General features: G+C 30.7%; 1 protein-coding gene across 2 annotated transcripts in view; it reads right to left on the reverse strand.

Moving 5' to 3' along the window:
• The window catches only part of LOC118198911 (lethal(2) giant larvae protein homolog 1-like), a 115,307-nt gene that overhangs the window by 14,728 nt on the left and 81,253 nt on the right, over nt 1-19,326 (reverse strand). For both annotated transcript variants that reach the window (XM_085806566.1, XM_085806565.1), the window contains exons 19-24: nt 18,813-18,979; nt 17,392-17,497; nt 12,117-12,237; nt 5,730-5,972; nt 3,315-3,431; nt 51-358 (exon numbers count right to left, since the gene is read on the reverse strand). In XM_085806566.1, the coding sequence (XP_085662692.1) occupies nt 51-358; nt 3,315-3,431; nt 5,730-5,972; nt 12,117-12,237; nt 17,392-17,497; nt 18,813-18,979 (1,062 nt within the window). The remainder of the gene's footprint in view (nt 1-50; nt 359-3,314; nt 3,432-5,729; nt 5,973-12,116; nt 12,238-17,391; nt 17,498-18,812; nt 18,980-19,326) is intronic.

The raw sequence follows: 19,326 nt of genomic DNA on the forward strand, positions 1-19,326 counted from the left end.
ATCACTGAATTTAATTATATGGCTGCCAATATTTGCCTGACAAAACATACCATTTGATGTAGCATTTAAAACTGTCTCCTTTGTTGTTACAATTGTTTCTTTAGCACTGCTCTTTGTGCTAGAGACCATTCCCTTCATATTCTCTGTGGCATTCAAGAAAGCCTCTCTAGCATTTTCTGTGGCATTCATAACAGACTCCACAGCATTTTCTGAAGTACTAATAACAGACTCTTTAGCATTCACAATAGTTTCTTTTGTAGAGACTACTGTAGAAGATATTTTGGTCACTGATTCTTGAACTACTTTTGATGACTCAGCTTTTTCAATGACAGTTGTCACACCTTCTGTACAAAGATTGCTGTTAAATAAAAAAAAAAATTAAAAATTAACTAACAGAATTATTACAAAACTAATTTTAATTACATATTCAGAAATGAGTTATATTCACTCAAATGTTCACTTAAAATTATAGTAAAGTTGTTTGATACCTTGCAATGTTAATTTAGCTAGTATTAAATTTGCCATGTCGTACAAAACTCGTCCTTAACAAGCCATTTAACATATATGTATAATCCTGCGACAGAGGCATTGTAAGACAGTGCTGTTGAGGAAGGAGTGGACCCTGACCTAAGCGGCATTGTAAGACAGCCATGATTAGGCAAACTGAGAAATATTAGAGTTCAAAACACAAACTAACGCAGTGGCAATGTGTTGTGCTTGAAATACAATTCCTCAGCATACACACTTGTATATACATTAAGTATATAATTAGTTCCTTTAACCCTCTGAGCATCATGACCGGCTATATCCGGTCATGAGAGTTTTGTCACTCATTATATATTAGCAGTAATTTAAAATATTTTGCTTTCTTACTTTCATTAATAATATAAATGGCATCTTGATAAATGTAAGTTTATGAAAATAGAAACTAAAATAAGTAAATATACATATTTAGCTAATAAAGGCTCTTTAAATACAGGTCTTCATGACATCCAAAAAAGAGGGCTCCTCGGAAGGTTAATAAAGCAAAAGTTATGTTCAGTGTGACATTCCTTATGAGTCAGATCATCACTTGTAACAACTTCAGAAGTGGGATTACTAACTACTGGATAATAACATCGATGTTTGTCCTCATACACCACACAAACACACAGACATTCTTCTTTATATATATAGGTAGATTTTTCAAAAAATACAAGTTTTTTATTAAACTCTACAAACTGAAAGCGAGCGGTAGCAACACTGTTCGAAATAAAGCATAATTTTTATCTCCAACGCACGAGACTGTTGCCACTTGGAAAAAATGAGTATGAAAATTAATGTTTTCAGAGTTTTTAATTAATATCTTGGCCGATAAAAGCTTTATGAAGATGGGAACAGTCAAAATGGCTTCCCACAAATTTTTGGAATCAGGAATAATGTATTTAATGTTTGGCAATGCTATTTTTATTTCAACATAAAAAACTTTAAAATTTTTCATTAACAAACTCCATGATTTGGAAGCGAGCAGTGGCGACACTTCTCGTAATAAAGCAGATTTTTATCTCCAGCATGAAACACTGTTATTACTCGGAAAAATGAGGGTGAAAATTAGCATTTTCTATTGATTCTCCGATTTCACCCCCCTTTTTTAGTGGACATCGACCTTTCCAAGGACCTAGAAAAGAATTTTAGAAAGTTTCACGATAACTATAGTAGTGACCGAGTTAGTTGCGAACAAACACACAAACATTCTTTTTTATATATATAGATAGATTTAGTAATATTTAGACAGAATTTCCATTATTTAATTATCTGAGTACATTTAAACAATTTGTGTATTTAAGTATGTTCATTGTTGTGTAAATTTTTAGCACATTATGCATTTTTAATATATCAGTAATTTATTCTAGATAATGTGCATTACGAATTTAATGTAGAAATATGTAGTAATTAGAAAATCAGTTTGAATCTTTGGACAAAGATGATTTTCATGTCAGACTACATGAATACAATGTCGATATATGGCACTGCAGGAGCTACCTTGGAAGATGCAAACTAAAAAGCATCAGAGTTAGAGCAAAGGTCAAGTGAATGTAATGGCAATGTGTTGTGTTTGAATTATGATCCTCCAGCATGCAAGCTGAATCTACATATGTATATAATTAGTTCCTTTAATAAAACAAAAGTTATAATTCAGCATGATGTTTTTGATAAGTCAGACCAAAGAGACATCACCTCTAACATATGCACCATAATACATATAAATGAAGTCAGTTTGATTAAATGATTTATTTCTAATGGAACAAGGTCTTAACTGCAAATCAGAAATATGCAAATGACATATGGGTTTTCAAGTAAAATCCAAGAACTCAGTCACGCAAACTGAATTTAGTGAATATAGATCAGTTACTACATAACTTTCAAAATAAGTATCTATCCAGCTTTTCAAATTCTGTAGGTCTGCTAGCATGTTCTAGCCAATGACTACTAAATGATCAAAAATTTTAAAAATATTAATTGCAGGTATTTGTTACTGTCGTCCTTAAAAAAATAATAAAAATTTAATAGCCAGACTTCTTACATCTGTTATTTAGCTATCCTTTCACCAAGTATGTTGCCCAGAGGGCAACTGATTATTCAGCAGCAAGAAAAAGGTATACACAATTACATACACTAACACCATTTCCAAGATTCGAACATACACCCAACAAAGTGGCATTCAGCTCCCCTAATGACCACTGGAGCCAGTGGAGATCTGAATATAAATATAAAACAGGCCAAGGCTTTCATCCTGCCCAAAAGAAAAAAGGTTATGGCTATTACTGGCCAAAGCAACAGAACTTAAGATGACACCATGAAACTGCTTAACTCCATACCAATTTTAATTAACACCATGAAGGATGAATCCCAGAGTTCCTTGCACTTCTTGTTCTACCAATGTTTCCGGCAGAGTTTTATCTAGATGGATTTTTATCATTTAAAATATCCATGCCTTCTCCAGGATGCAAACTTGAGCCTAAATACATAGCAGCTGGCTTAATTAACCATCATCCTGAACAGGATAAAAATATGTTTAGTCTTAGCAAATGATTTTACATAATCCATGAAACAGTCAATAGCCAAAATTAAAGAATAATATAGTGTTTTCCAGCATAAGTAAAAGGGCAGATAATTTTCCCCTTCCGTAAATGTTCTGAACATTTATATCCGCAACATTATAACTAAATGCCAGCCATTTACTATTGATTTTTAGAAAAAAATCCTTCACATATAAGTAATATTCAATGATGAAAAATTGCACAGATCAAACTCATCCCAAGGAGAAAACTTACGCTAAGTGATCCTTGACACTGTCAACTGTGATGTCCAACTCTCCTTTACTTTCATCTTGAGAAACATTTGTCTCAGGTTTGTTCTCAGAAACATCCATTTTTTCATCCTCATTTGCTCTTAAATTAAAAAAAACACCATTGTTTTAAACACAAATTTTTAAATTACATACAGAATGTCATTACATTCCATAGAAGGAATATGACAAGATTCAAATATTTTACCAAGTTACCAAAATCTGCACATATTTGCAATCATAAATTGTGTATTTTAAATATGTAATGACATTAGCAGTCTTAGCAAATGATAAACATTAATTTTGAAACATTAAGAAAATTTTAAATACTTTAGTTTAACATAGTGATTCCCAAATATTTTAGGTTTGTATTATCCAAAGAGAAAACCCTTACCAAAAAGACATTTAAGCATACAGTTGATAAACACATATGTGAAATTCAGAAATATTCGTAAACTGCACTAGATTAAGTATACATTTTTTTAACATATAGAATAAGTAAACTTTAATCAGTAGGAAGGATAAGCCTTTTTTTCTTTGAATAAATTTAAAAATCTGCAGATCAAATTAGACAGTTTTTATCCTGTTTACTTTTTAATCACAGCAGCTTCTGAAAAATCCAACTTTACAAAAATACAATATCACGCATGGATAAATCGTCTTAATTATCTTTAGAAATCAAATTTGCAACAAAAATTCAGATGATTCAGAGACACGTAATTATACTTGTTTGCATAACCTGTACCAGAATGGAATTTTGGGAGGGAAGAGAGATTTTAAGATTATGGCACAACACCAATAGTTCTACCTAACAAGAGACGTGCACCTCGCAAGAGATTATTCTGGGGAAGATAAAAAACTGGGCCATAATCACATTACACAGGAGGAAACTACAACCCCCCCTCCCCGATACAGTGAGCCTGAGGACAATTACTTATTTCAATTTTACCATTCAACCATAGGTTAGCTCTTGTACTCAGTGATAGTACAGCTTGTTTGCTGTCAATGCAAGCAGCATAAATAATACAGGTTTTCATTGTATTCTATACCTTCTTATAGTAACTCTCAAATCTACAACTATTAAATTACAATTCTTAAAAGAACAATGATAGATGGCTGCTCTTCACAAGTTTTCGATCCCACCAATCCAAGATTTCTGCTCTAAAAGCAGCGAGCTCACTTTTTCCTCTCTATACAACAGTTACTTCAATAAATCAACTAATGGGTCAAGGGATAGAAAATTTTTAAAAAATCTATTACCAATAGATCCTCCTCAATTACATCTTCAATGAAGTTATGTCTTCCAAAATATCCAATGTAAACGTTTAAGAAATACAGTGATCTCAATGATGATCCTCAGATAAGGTCGTAGCCACAATCACTGCCAACTGCTTTTTACTGTGATTTGAAAATAAGCACTAAAATAGCTATAACTAAATTCTCCCAGAAAATACAATATAATATTCAACAGAAAGTTAATGCATTGCAGAAAATGAGAATTCTATTTTCCTGTTGCCACTGTGTTAGCATTATAATATTAAATGAACACTTCGTGAACATTTAGATTATTTTATTGTTCATCTATTATGCTTCACATGTATACACTTTATTATTAGAGAAGGCCTTGCTAAACAGCGACGTTTTAACCAATACATAGCCTTTTAATGCATATGAAAAATAACAGCCTTTGATCATCTGCAATAATAAGAATCCATGTACTTATAAACTGTTCAAATTGCTTTACAAAAAAGAAGACAACTGTCTGATATGTTTAAACAATAATAACTTCTAGTAACAATTTATGTTTTTGGTAATAAAATTTCTCTAAGCAGTGTTATTAAAAGGAAACTGCCCTATTCAGATAAATTTGAATTTTTTTTTTTTTTTTTTTTTTAAATGATTCAGAATCATTTTAAAAGAAATAATGACCAAAACCAGATTCTAAAATTACAACAAAAATGAAAAACATCATAAGAGGTGATATTTCATTTTTGGCAAGGTCATTTTACACTTAAAATTTCCAAAATATCTCATACTGAATATAGCATACTGAAACTCACACGGCAAATGTAAGCAATAAAGCTCAGTTTTTTACACAATTTACAAATTTCTCCTATACATTATTGAAAAACCAAAAATAAACTAATGTCTTTATATGAGCTCTGATTTTATTTAACTTGGTATTACAAATATGAAATTAAGATAAATAAATACACAATTAAATTTAAATCATGAGGGTTTTTTTTAAATGTAGAAAATAAAATCTTTAACAGCTTCATAAATTAAAAAAGCACTAGTTGTACAAGATTATATGCCTACAACTTTTATAGACTAAAGCTGTGATAGCAACTAACAAGTCATAGAAACAATGTTTCTACACAGATGCATAAGTTTTACTCACTTGTTCTCAGATTCTGTTATGTCAGTTGTTTTTTCTTGTTCAGCATTTTCAACATTGTTTTCTGTCACTTCTTTTGGTTGCTCCGATTCAATCAAAAGAGGTGGCCTTGCACCTTCAGGAAGCTCTATTTTACACTTTGTTTCCAATATGTCTCTAGCACTGAGGGTAAAACGCTGAAATTCACATGGTGAATGCAAATAAAAAGCTTGACCACGCTTTGTGAAGACCACACTAGAAATACCACTGGAACAAAAAAATACCAAGTTTAGGAAAATTTTCATACTCAAGTCAAAAAGCCACCAAAAAAATATGTTAGCAAATTTACAAATTTTACTGAATTTAGGAAATTAAAACATAATTAACCCTTCCGCATGGCAGCATGAAACGCATTCATTTTGCAATTGGCACGTCAGGGTGATATATCATTTTCTATTTCACCTCTGCCAGTCAAATATTCATGACTGTTGTGGAACATTTTAGAAAATAATATTTTTGGCACAAGATGCCATATGTCCATAGGATTTAAGATGCAAGTAGTCTGACCTTCTACATGTATCTTCTACTTGAAATACAGGTGATTAACATGAACTTTGATTATGATTATACAACATAAGGTTCAACTTGCAAGCTAACAGCTTTTAAAACGTGCACACAGTATTTAATAGTGAACGGTTTGATAAATTGACCAAGTTACACTACCGCTATACAGATATAGAAAAAGGGTTTGTCGGGCAACTATACTTGGGAAGTATTATAATGTAGATGTCGGTGAGCTGTTTGGTGTGCAAACTGCTACTGAAAAAGCTGAAACCTTAGACTCAGCAGAAAAGCATGATAGTTACAAGCTTGACAAAGTTTCAACTCAACCAAAAAAAGGATTACAAATTTCAAAACTATTAGCTGGCTATGCAGAAATCGTACAATGTCAAGTCAGACCAATTTTATGAAACTACTAGCATCAAAATAACTTTTATATTGTGCAGGTCTCTTCCTAAAGTATAGGTCTCTTCTAAGTCTTCTGACACTGATGTTTTCTCCGTACTCTTGAAAATTGCACACATACTTAAAGGTAATAGTTTGAGAACCTTTGCTCCAATAAATACCATGTTTACTGAAGTACTTTTCCCCTCTTTTCCTATTAATTATACCATTTTGAAACTGCAAGGGGAGAAATATATGTAGCATACTATTTCTGAAGAGATGACTTACATGATAATCATAACATATCAAAAAGCACACATAAAAATATAATATATATTTGAAAGAACTTACCACTTTCAATAATATTAATTTTACTTACACAATTTAATTTCATATTTGTGCATATATTTCCCACTGTTACCATATCTTAAAAATTTATTTTACAAATACCAAACTTGCCACTTAAGCCATAAGTTCACAGGCTCTCCAGCACTTTTTAACAATGTCCTCCTACCGAGAAAGTGCAATAGAATTATTTAAATGTCAAAAAATTATAGGCTGATTTGGAGTCTCACAAAATACAGTTTGGGGAATTAAACACTTATTCTGTAAAGGTGGTCTCACAAACAGTCATGTCCGGTCAGATGCCTAAATAGAGCTACTCCCGTCTTTCTTGGAAAACTGGGAATGAAACTTGTCTTTTTTCCCAGAACCCTCCATCTCTTATCCATATCACATTAAATCACATCCTGTTTAAAAATTTTCCTAAGAGTTGGGTTAAACAACTTAGTTGTATGAAAAGAAAGCAGTCGATTAACACGTAGCATTATCAAAGTTACTTTCTTAGCCAATTCAATCAGCTTCTTCATTTCCCATAATTCCACAGTGAGCTGTCATCCATTAGAAATTCTGTGTGCCACTACCTTAAGCAAAGGCCTACAGTCTTAAAATTCTTTGGGAACTATATTACCATAAATAAGTTTATAAATTACATGCTGAGGGAAAATATGAGAATAAATACAATATTCCAAACAGTTAGTGCCAGACTGTCATTCATTTCAAACACTTCCTCTGATGAGAAACCTATGATATAAAGATCATACCAAGAACCAATTTTAAATTGCACCTTAAAACCCTGCCAGTACCTGCACAAAACTCTTCCTTCACAGTTTACTAGCCACATTAATATTATGAATCATACTCAGATTACGGAACAGCTTCATAACTTTGAATAACTGCAAGATCTACAGCTCTTAAAAACATAACACTTGTGTTTTCCCCAGAATAAGACTGTGATTTTTCAAGGTACTCCTATTATAAGAGTGCTAGTTAAAATTGTCAGTCAGATGGTCATTTAATTGAGAAATGATCAAGTGTAGATACAACACACATATACATTTTAAACAAATGAATGTGTTTGCGACAAGACAAATCGGAACCTTCAGCAATCAACAGCAGACCTTTAGCACTCGATTTAATAATAAATTTTCATGCTTTGCTAAAATGACTACAGTACAAAGTCTTTAATCCGGACTCGTCGGGACTTCGGCGATTCCGGATTAGGGGTTTTTCCGGATTATAGATCAATTTAAATCTGATAAGATGGTTCGCAGAGATTAGAAAATTAAAAATATGAAACCGTAACTTATGAAATAAAGAGCAATTATGATCTAAATGGTATCAAAAATTTTTTTAAAAAACTTCATTTATTTGTTTACTTTATTAAACATTTCTTTCAATGCAAGTCGTTTAAGTTGCTTCGTTTTATGTGCTAATACTTTCTCTTTAATTCTATAACAGACATAATTTCTTGTTCAGTTACAAAGTTCCGCTGTTCAAATCCTGTAATTGCTTTGCATAGAATACCGACTAACTTGTCAATCAACTTGTTTTCGTTTTCACTAACCTCTCTGTTACTTTCTTCATGCCTTTATCCATTTTTTGCAGCTATTCCACATTTTGTTTGATGGACATTGAAACATGCTTTTGCTTTGTAGATCCTTTAGCAGCTCCAGAATCGGAAACTCTTTTTGACATAATCGAAAGTTCAAGCTTACTTTTTATAAAATTACTCTAACAGTCTGCAAAAAATAATAAGCTGGATCCAATTAGAAGATTAAGGAACAATGCAACCTGCAACATTAACTAAAATAGATAATTAGATACGTTTAGCCTAGCTTATACCATCCGTTATACATTAAACGTGCATGTGTAAACGCATACGCACGCGTGTAAAGGTATTATGCACATGGGTAAATGCTATGCATGCACAGAAATTTTGTAGCTTTGAGGTCCGGATTATAGATTATTCTGCATTATGGACATCCGGATTAAAGACTTTGTACTGTATATAAAAAATAAAAAAAAAACTAGTCTTTCGACTACCAAGAAAGGAACTGTGAAAGACAGAATAAATATCTCGCAGCTATCTGCAGAGAGAAAATGAATCTACGAATGGTTCAAAAATGGAGATCAGAATATAACCACTTCGGCATTTTCCATGTCAGTGTGTTGTTCACTGACAAGGAAAATGCCAAGAGGCATAAATGTGGTTCGGGTTAGCAACCATGATTTTCTGAATTGGAAAACATCTGTGAATTGACTGCTGGCTCAAGAGCAAAGTGTTTGGTTATTTGCAGGGCTGATATTCAAGCATTTGTAATGCAATGGCATAACCGCTAGATATCTTGCCAAGTGAATTTAAAGCATAACAATACTCGATGGATGGCTTCCTTCAGCAATATGAATTGCAACAATATTGTTCAAACTGGAAGATAAGGAATTGATTCAATGAGCACACAGAAGTGTTTTATTAATACAACTAACTAACATGATTGTTATGGATGAAACTGCAATACTCATGGGTCAGTCTCAAACTACCATTGATCACAGGAATATCATTCTGACATACATTAATTGCCTCCACTGGTTACAAAAGCACACACATTACATGTATTTTGACAATTTGTTTTGAAGAAAACCCTCCTACCACACTGATCATCTCCATGATCTGCAAAGCTTGGCACACACAGGCAGCAATAAGAAAATGTGGGTCAATTTATTTCTACTACTTGTTTCACGAGGTGGCCAAAGAGATATGCTAGTGTGGAATTCTGCTAGCACTCACCGTGCTAAAACCATAAAGAACTTTCTTGCAGAAAGAACTGATCAAATAACAAAATGACTATATCTGCAAACTCTTGCTATGGCAAATAAATAAGTCATTTAAAGATAATTTTCACACAGAAATCAATGACTACATTAGAATAGAATGGAGAGAAATCAACAAGGAAACTTCATGAAGTCTATCATACTTGGATAAAGAATGCATGGGATAAAATAACAGACAGCTGAGTTGCCAATGAGTACACTATGTGGAAAAGAAGACTTCATTTAGAACAGCTTTACTGCTTAACACGAGAGGGTAAGGCCAATGGTCTTAGACAAAATGAAGTCTCAAAAAAATTCAGGCCAGAATTTGCAATTCCAAGCTTTATGACAATGTTCCAAAAAAGGATGACAAGGGTGTATTATTTTGTTTATTTCTGAATGTTTCTTGAATATGAATAAATTTCTTGAACCTGAAGAAATGTGTTTCTTGAACATGAACAAATGTTAATGAAAAAAAAAAAAAAAAAAAAAGACATCCTCTTTAAATTAACCCTACTTTGCCTTTTGCAGAAAAAGTATAAGTTATTTTGGAAAGCATAGTAAAACATTTGCACAAAGTTTTACTATTCTCTAGTTCTACCATTTGTTATCTGGCAATAAATTGTGATACTGCACATTTTTTTTAAAGAATGTCTTTTTAAAATTGATAATGACAGTTTAATTCTGAAGACCACAATGACAGAGTGTTGGTATTTTTTAATGTTCATAGTCAGTAAAATATTTGAGCTTATTTAAACGTAGTACAAAGTCATCTGGACTCATACAGACTTTGGTGATTCTGGATTAGGGGTTTTTCCGGATTATAGATCATCAATTTAAATCTGGTAATAAGCATGAAGAAATTATAAAATTAAAAATATGAAACAGTAATTTATGAAATAAAGAGAAATTATGATCTAAAAGGTATCAAAATGTACAAAAAAAAAAAGCTTAATATTTATTTGTTCACTTTATTAAACATTTCTTTCGATGTAAGTTGTTTATGTTGCTTCGTTTTTTGTTCTAATACTTTCTCTTGAATTCTATAACCAGAAATAATTTCTTGTTCAATTCCACTGTTCAAGTCCTGTAATTGCTGTGTCGAGAATACCGACTAACTTATGAATCTAAATTTTTTCTTTTTCAATAACTTCTCTGTCACTTTCTTCACTATCGGATGTGGTACATCGAAACATGCTTTCGCTTTGTAGATCAGATCGTTTGGCAGCTCCAGAATCGGAAACTCTTTTTGACATAATCAAAAGTTCAAGCTTACGTTTTATAAAATTGCTTTAACAGTCTGCCAAAAATAATAAGCCGGATCCAATCAGAAGAATAAGGAACAACGCAATCTGCAACATTAACTGAAATAGATAATTAGATAATTTTAGCCTAGCTTATACTGTCCGTTATACATTAAACACGCAGGCGTTAACGTATTATGCGCATGCAGAAAAGCATTATGTGTTTACGCATGCGCAGAAAGTTTGTAGCTTTGAGGTCTGGATTATAGATCATTCCGGATTATGGACGTACGGATTAAAGACTTTGTACTGTATATTATTTCCAAGTACTAATTTACTGCATTAGTTAACTAGACTTCGGTCAATCCATGTCCAATTTTTGAGAAACTAATTGTAATTTTCTAATGAATAATGCTTTATGATTCTATTAGTTCTCTATAAATTTATTATTTTTATACTATATAAATGTATCTTTTATAACTTCGAATCTAATCTATTACTCAAAACATTTTCATGTAAAAAATATGATTATTTTAACTTCCGAATCATTACTAAAAACAGGATTTTTAAACAGTACTTTAAAAAGGATATAGTTATTTTAAAATGCTTAATTCAAGAAAAGAAAATGTTTAGAATAGGCACAACTTCATGCTATGGCCTGTAGAAAATAAATTTATTTCAAACAAATCCCAATATATTTTTTATTTTGACAATTTTGTTAGTTCATATGATATTCTCATTCTTATCAATTCAGACATACTCAGCTAAATTAAATATAAATTTAACATTGAATAACAATTTTTTGATTTTTTAAAAAGAAATTAATAATGAATCAAAATGCAATTATACATTATATTTCAATTTTCTCTACAAACAAAATTTATACATTTAGTTAACAATTACCAGTTTCAGATTAACTTAGAATTACAGTTATTGCTGTCATAACGTCAGTCCTTTAACATGAAAAGGTAGAGATTAATCTCATGATTTATGAACACACTTCATTATACTTCTTTTGAATACATTTACATGGAACATAAAATTTATATATTTAGAAATTTCTTATTCTTACTTAATGTCCTCACGCTTTAGACAATTATAAGCTTGTTGTCTCCTTAGGTCTGGGACTGTAAATATGCTGACTTCACCCTGATTAGATAGGCATGTCATACAGTTTTCACTGTAATTTTCATCTGTTAAAACAAAAACAAAAACTTTCAGTTTATGTACTCTATAAATACTGAAAGACCAACAAAATCATTAATTGAATAATCTAATCAATATGCAATGTTCCGATTTTTAATGTTTTAAGTTAAATGTGTTAAAAATATGGAAATGATAATTTTCTATAGTAAAAATTCACTACAAATGCTTATTGAAAAACAATTTTCATCTGTTAAAACAAAAACAAAAACTTTCAGTTTATGTACTCTATAAATACTGAAAGACCAACAAAATCATTAATTGAATAATCTAATCAATATGCAATGTTCCGATTTTTAATGTTTTAAGTTAAATGTGTTAAAAATATGGAAATGATAATTTTCTATAGTAAAAATTCACTACAAATGCTTATTGAAAAACAAATTTAGAATTGAGCAAGAACCGACCTTCACAAGACCTAGAATTCCCAGAAAATCACATAGAATTGGGCACATATATGTTTAGTCTTCTCCAATTACCTACAGCTCAGACCAATTTCACTTAAAGGTACACCACGAGGAGGGAGGGAGACAGTTCTATATCTCCCGTTCTATCAGGCCAACTGACAAAATTCAAATTGTGTTTTTCATGTCTTGAAACTTACTTAGAAACGTGACTTAGGATATATGTCAGACTTGTATATAGTACCATTCTAACATAGGTATTTTGACACAAAATCAGACTCTCTGAAATGTCATGCCAATTGTTTTCCATATTTCGATTCTATGACTCAAATTATGCCTAAATATTAAATTTTCTTAAATGTGGTGCAAAGCTAACGGAGAAATTCAAAAATTTATCTTGCTGTAATTTTTCAATTTTCGCCAAAAATAATTTACTCAGCGAACTTTTTAATTTATAGCAACTTATTTTCTTTTTTTCATTGTAGAAGACTTGGAAAAAGTTATCGTTCATACTTTCAAATACTTTTAACAAACTGCATATTATCTTTTGGCATCATTATCGCTCAAAGAAAAGATGCCAAATTTCAAAGTGCTCCAATATGTAAATTCATGTTTATCTTAGAAAATTTTGAATAAAAAACCAATTTTTTGCAGGTGTGCATAGGAATACATCTACTTTAAGATGTTAAGAATTTTATAGGTTATAATAAATTTTTTTGAAAATTTATAAAAATATTTAAAAATAAATTATGAAAAATGTACGAATTATATTTGGATTAAGCCTAAATTTCAAATTCTGGAAGAAGGAATGAAGTTTAATAATAATAATAATAATAATAATAATAATAATAAAAGCTTAATAAAATATATCAAAATCATTTAACATTGAGGAGCTAAAATTTGGAGATCTAATTTTTTAAAAACTACTCCTGCAATTTTTACAAAACTTGGCAGTTTTGCATAATTTGAGTCATAGAATGGGAATGTGCAAAAAATCGACATGTTTTTTCAGAAAAAAATCCAATTTTGTGTCAAAATACCTATATTAGAACAATGCTATATATAAGTCTAATACATATCCTAAGTCGCACTTTCCAGACATAGAAATACAATTTGAATTTCGTCAACAGGCCTAGAAAAGAAGACATAGAACTGTCCTTTGGGGGGGGAGTGTACATTGACTACTATGACAACCTGTAAGAGCAGTGATACACTTTTACATTACAAAATATTAACCTTTTGTGGTCGTATGTCTAATCATAGCCACCACCAGCAAAGAACCTTACTTATCTAAGTCAACAAGCTACATAATTTTGTATATTTTTGTATTACTCTTTGTTTCAACAAAAATCAAATTCGACCAACATGATACCTACGTACTCTCTGAAATGTCATGCTAATTGTTTTCCATATTTCGATTCTATGACTCAAATTATGCCTAAATATTATATTACATTTTCTTAAATTTGGTGCAAAACTAACGGAGAAATTCAAAAATTTATCTTGCTGTAATTTTTCAATTTTTGCCAAAAATAATTTACTCCGCGAACTTTTTAATTTATAGCAACTTATTTTCTTTTTTTCATTGTAGAAGACTTGGAAAAAGTTATCGTTCACACTTTCAAATAATTTTAACAAACTGCATATTATCTTTTGGCATCATTATCGCTCAAAGAAAAGATGCCAAATTTCAAAGTGCTCCAATATGTAAATTCATGTTTATCTTAGAAAATTTTGAATAAAAAACCAATTTTTTTGAAGGTGTGCCTAGAAATACATCTACTTTAAGATGTTAAAAATTTTATAGGATATAATTTTTTTAAAAACTACTCGTGCAATTTTTACAAAACTTGGCAGTTTTACATAATTTTAGTCATAGAATGGGAATATGCAAAAAATTGGCATGTTTTTTCAGAAAAAAATCCAGTTTTGTGTCAAAATACCTATATTAGAACAATGCTATATATAAGTCTAATACATATCCTAAGTCGCGCTTTCCAGACATAGAAACGCAATTTGAATTTCGTCAACCGGCCTAGAAAAGGAGACATAGAACTGTCCTTTTGGGGGCGGCAGGGTACATTGACTACTAAGACAACCTTAAGAGCAGTGATACACTTTTACATTACAAAATATTAACCTTTTGTGGTCGTATGTCTAATCATAGCCACAACCAGCAAAGAACCTTACTGATCTAAGTCAACAAGCTTCATAATTTTGCATATTTTTGTTTTACTGTTCGTTTCAACAAAAATCAAATTCGGCCAACACGATACTCACGTACAAACTTAATACCACTACGAAGGGTTAAAATTAAGATGAAGCTTTAACAAACATACAATTCCTTTAGGCATTTACTCTTGAAACAACACAAGAACAGCATACCAACTTGCTAAACATAATTCACATTACCAAAGGAAAATTCCCCCAAATGAGTATTTTATTAATATGCCTATAACCAAATTAACCAATACCTAATGAAATTATTTTTAGGCTCAGTATGCAAGAATCAGAATAATGCTGCTTTAATATATTATATGACATACATAATACACTACAGTGAGACTAATACACAAATTTAAAATTCCAATAATATTTACTCAGCTTTCAAATACATACAATCTACATTTTTTCAGTAAGAAATGCAAAAATCTAAACTGAAAAAGTTGTTTAAGTTGATTCATTTTTTGTGCTTAAACTCTAATTCTATAGACAGATAATTTCTTGCTCCGTTACTAAGTTTCACTGTTCCTGTAATTGCTGTGTCGAGAATTCAGACTAACTTGTCAATCGAAGTTTCTTCGTTTCCAGTAACCTCCATCATTTTCCTCACTATCTGCAGCAGTATTTTCTGGATCTAGAACAATGTTTCCCAACATGGATTGTTAAGGAAGAAAATTCACAAAAATGGACTTGTCCAGAGTTTAAGGCAAAAAGAGACAATAAAATTTTCTTCATTTTTATTCCCAAAAATAAAGAATAATGTAAGTGATGTATACATTTAAAAGATTTTAAATTGTAGTGCATTTTTAATAGTTTGTAAAGAATTTTTGCTGTATACATGGACATTTAAAATGCTTTTAGAGGGCTAAATAGCTGACACATTACACTTTCCAGATGTTTTTCGCACATGTCTGCCAGCAATTTAGTTTTATTTTTTTACTATAGGAACAACAGCAGGTACATTATTCTTCCCATGAATGGCAACAGCAGCTGCTTTCAAGCTTTGTTTATAGTTAGCGATGGACAAAGTTTTTAATTGATCTTTTATTTACCGCTCTGAGTGAAATGAGTGGTGCTAACTAGAAAAAAATTTGTCAGTATTCGGAAGAATATTTAAAATTTGGTACACGATGAACATCACCTTTTTGTCTTTTATGCCAACAATACCTGACCAACGAATCAATGAAATGAGGTATCTTGAGGCACAATTGAAGGCAAAAGATAATGCTCATATTAATTCAGATTTGAATTATTTTCAAACTTTAAAGAAAAGTTTTGAAAAACAAATAACATTAAAGTCTATTTACTGCTCATAATACAATTGTTCATTGCAGGCTAGTCATCAAAATTCAATACTCATCGCTAAATCTGGGAAAAGTCATACTATAGGGTAAAATTTCATCAAAGCATCGATATCAGCATTTCTTAAAAAGTTTCTAGAAAACTTATTACAGACGTTAAAGCTAAGCCAATAAGTAACAATACTGTTAGCAGAAGAATAGATGAAATGACTGATAATATTGAAAGACAACTTGCCAAAAAACCAAAACATTTTCAGTACACATGGATGAATCAACTTTGAGAGACAGAGAGGACATACTAATACTTGCGTATGATATATTAATAAAGGTGATTTTACCGCAGAAATGTTGTTCTATAAATCATCAGAAAGCACTACTACTTCCAAAGATATTTATAATAAGCAAAAAATTTACTTAGATATCAAAAATATACCAATGAAAAATATAACATCTTGTGCTGCAAATACTCATATGATGGGGAAGAAAAGGAGTTGCTTACAATTGATGAAAGATGATTCCAAAAAATGCTTCTTTTACACAATGTTATTCATAGGAAAAACGTGGTAGCTAAAAACAGTTCATCTGATCTAAATGAAGTATTAAATTCAGTTATGAAGTGTATCGATGCTATTAAAGCCACTGTCAAATGTAAATGTCTCTTCAAGTTATTTTGTAAAGAACAAAATGAAAACTACATGAGACACACATTGAAAATGCATTGAAGATGGCTGTTGAAAGTTAAAATGATTGTTCCTTCAATAATGAGGTATCATATTTAGTGCTGAAGTGAAATTAAGAATTGGGACTTTCCACATGCTTTAATATGGGAGGGGGGACCAAATGCATACATGTAAAGCATACCAAAAAAAGTTTCTTAAAAAAAAGTTGTTGGTGGCTTTGATGTCCGGATTTTAAATCATTCCAGATATTGGACATGTGGATCTCGGGCTTTGTATCTGTATTATCAACTACAGACCATCATCAGAAGAGTACACATTCTTCTCAAGCAAAAGATCAGACCTGATACAAATATGGATAGATTACTAGCCTGATTCAATGTTTGCTTGTAAACTGAATAAAAATTCTTTTATATTTTAAAAAATATCTTTAAATGTTAAAGACAGATTTCTTAATATAACCCCAAAATACTAACCAGAAAAATGCTGTTTGACAAGTACAAAATATATTGTGTTAATCATACTACATTTTAGCTTACCACTTTTGCTTGTAAACTTTATCATAGCCACTTTTCTTACTCTAGATCCTTCATTTGCAGTCAACTTAAATTTACAATAGGGTTTCAAACTTGGTAAGGTAAATACCTAGAAGATGGTAAGATATATATTTATTAAAAAACTGTTAAATAAAATTTTGCATTAAAGCAGGTAAAGATCAAGCCTAAAAAAGTTATGGCAACTAATTTACCTTGCATATTTGCACTATGGCATTGAAAAGATATCTAAAACAAACTGTTCAGTTACATAAAATATTTGGGAAACCTTTGTTTTCATAAAAATGATGTATATTAGATAAAATGTTTAAAAGCTAATATTTAAAGTTCAGCTTGTAATTTACTACGAAAATACCATCAATAATTAAGTTATACAATTTTGTTTATTAATTTTCATTTGAAGTTATAAGTAATTAAATGCAACGTTTTTAACTGCACATCTGACATTTCATTCCATTTACTGTTTACAGATATTTTCAAGTTAATCTTGCAAGCATAATTTACCAAACAAAACTCATTTCTATACTAATATTGTACTTGCTATTTTTGAAATGAATAACTTACATGTGAAAACTGCATATAACGCAATACATAAAAATTTACACTTGTTCATTTAGTGCCGATATATATTGCAAATTTTTAATTACATTCAAAAATAAAACGTCACATAAAAGACACATTTACATTAAAATTATACACAATATACCAATGTTTTTACAAATTGGCTATTCTATTTCGTTAACATAAAATTAAAATTTTTATATTTTAAAAGCATATATGAAAATAACAAGTTAGTTTAGTTTGACAAGCTAAATTAAAAAGTGTCCTAAGTTTACATACAGTCTTACCTATTACTTAAAGGAATTTATCTAAAATATAAACATACAGCTCATAAAATATATATAAAGGTCAGCAATTAGTTACACATTAATATTCTGATCTGGTAAGAGCTTTCTGTACACCTAATTCTGTGATAACACTAGTGGGCCAAGGCCTGCAAGTGCCCCCAAATCTGCTTTCTTGACCTTGGGGCCCAGGATGCATCAGCATATGCCCTGGGCAAGTGGTCAGCTTGTAGCTGACTACTCGTTTTTGATTTATGTGATATAGATGTTACGAAGAAATCTATTTAAAAAAATTTGAATCTGTTTTTGGGGAAAAAAGTAATTTAAAATAGATTCAAAAGTAATCAAAATGGATATCTTCATTGAAATATAATAAACCAAAATTTTTTAAGATTACAACATTTCCTTTACTTTCTACAAGAAAGTAAAAATTTAATATCACTTACGGCTGGCCAAGATTTAAATATATACTACATCTATTATTAATTCACAAATTACAGTAAAACTACTTAAAATTTGATATTATATCACTATTCTTTCATCAATGAGATCAAAACAAACCTTAAACTGTTCTTCAGAGCAGATAATAACCCGATGATTTCCAGTCAGATCTGGAGCCTTTGCTCTATTACTTTCAACTTCAAAAGGCTCAGGCAAAGGATGGCCCAAGCCATCCAGGATTTGAATTGCTATTACTGGGGCTCTATGCTTCAACTGGATTTCCTTTCCTGTTTTTGAAGATGGAGAATTGCACAAGTTAAAATTATTGCTTTGAAAAATAAAAAATTATTCTTTAAAACAGAGCAAAAATGAACTTATTTTTTGAAGACAGATATAAGCCCTAAAAATTAAGAAATATTTTTAACATCTGATTTTAATACTATATAGCTGAATGAAAAAATTCCTTAAAAGATTCTGGCGTGTTTAAACAAACCAGATTTTTTTCAAACTTTTTTTAAAGAGAATAGATATAGCCTTTGGTCTAACTTACTAGTTTATAAATAGGGGGGGGGGAAAACAGATATGAACTTTATTAATATGTCTAGCTCAATACCCAAAGGCAGCAACTACAAAT

This window comes from Stegodyphus dumicola, chromosome 12 (assembly GCF_044657685.1).
Source record: "Stegodyphus dumicola isolate Sdum_Otavi_A_Nest chromosome 12, ASM4465768v1".
Classification (NCBI taxonomy): domain Eukaryota; kingdom Metazoa; phylum Arthropoda; class Arachnida; order Araneae; family Eresidae; genus Stegodyphus; species Stegodyphus dumicola.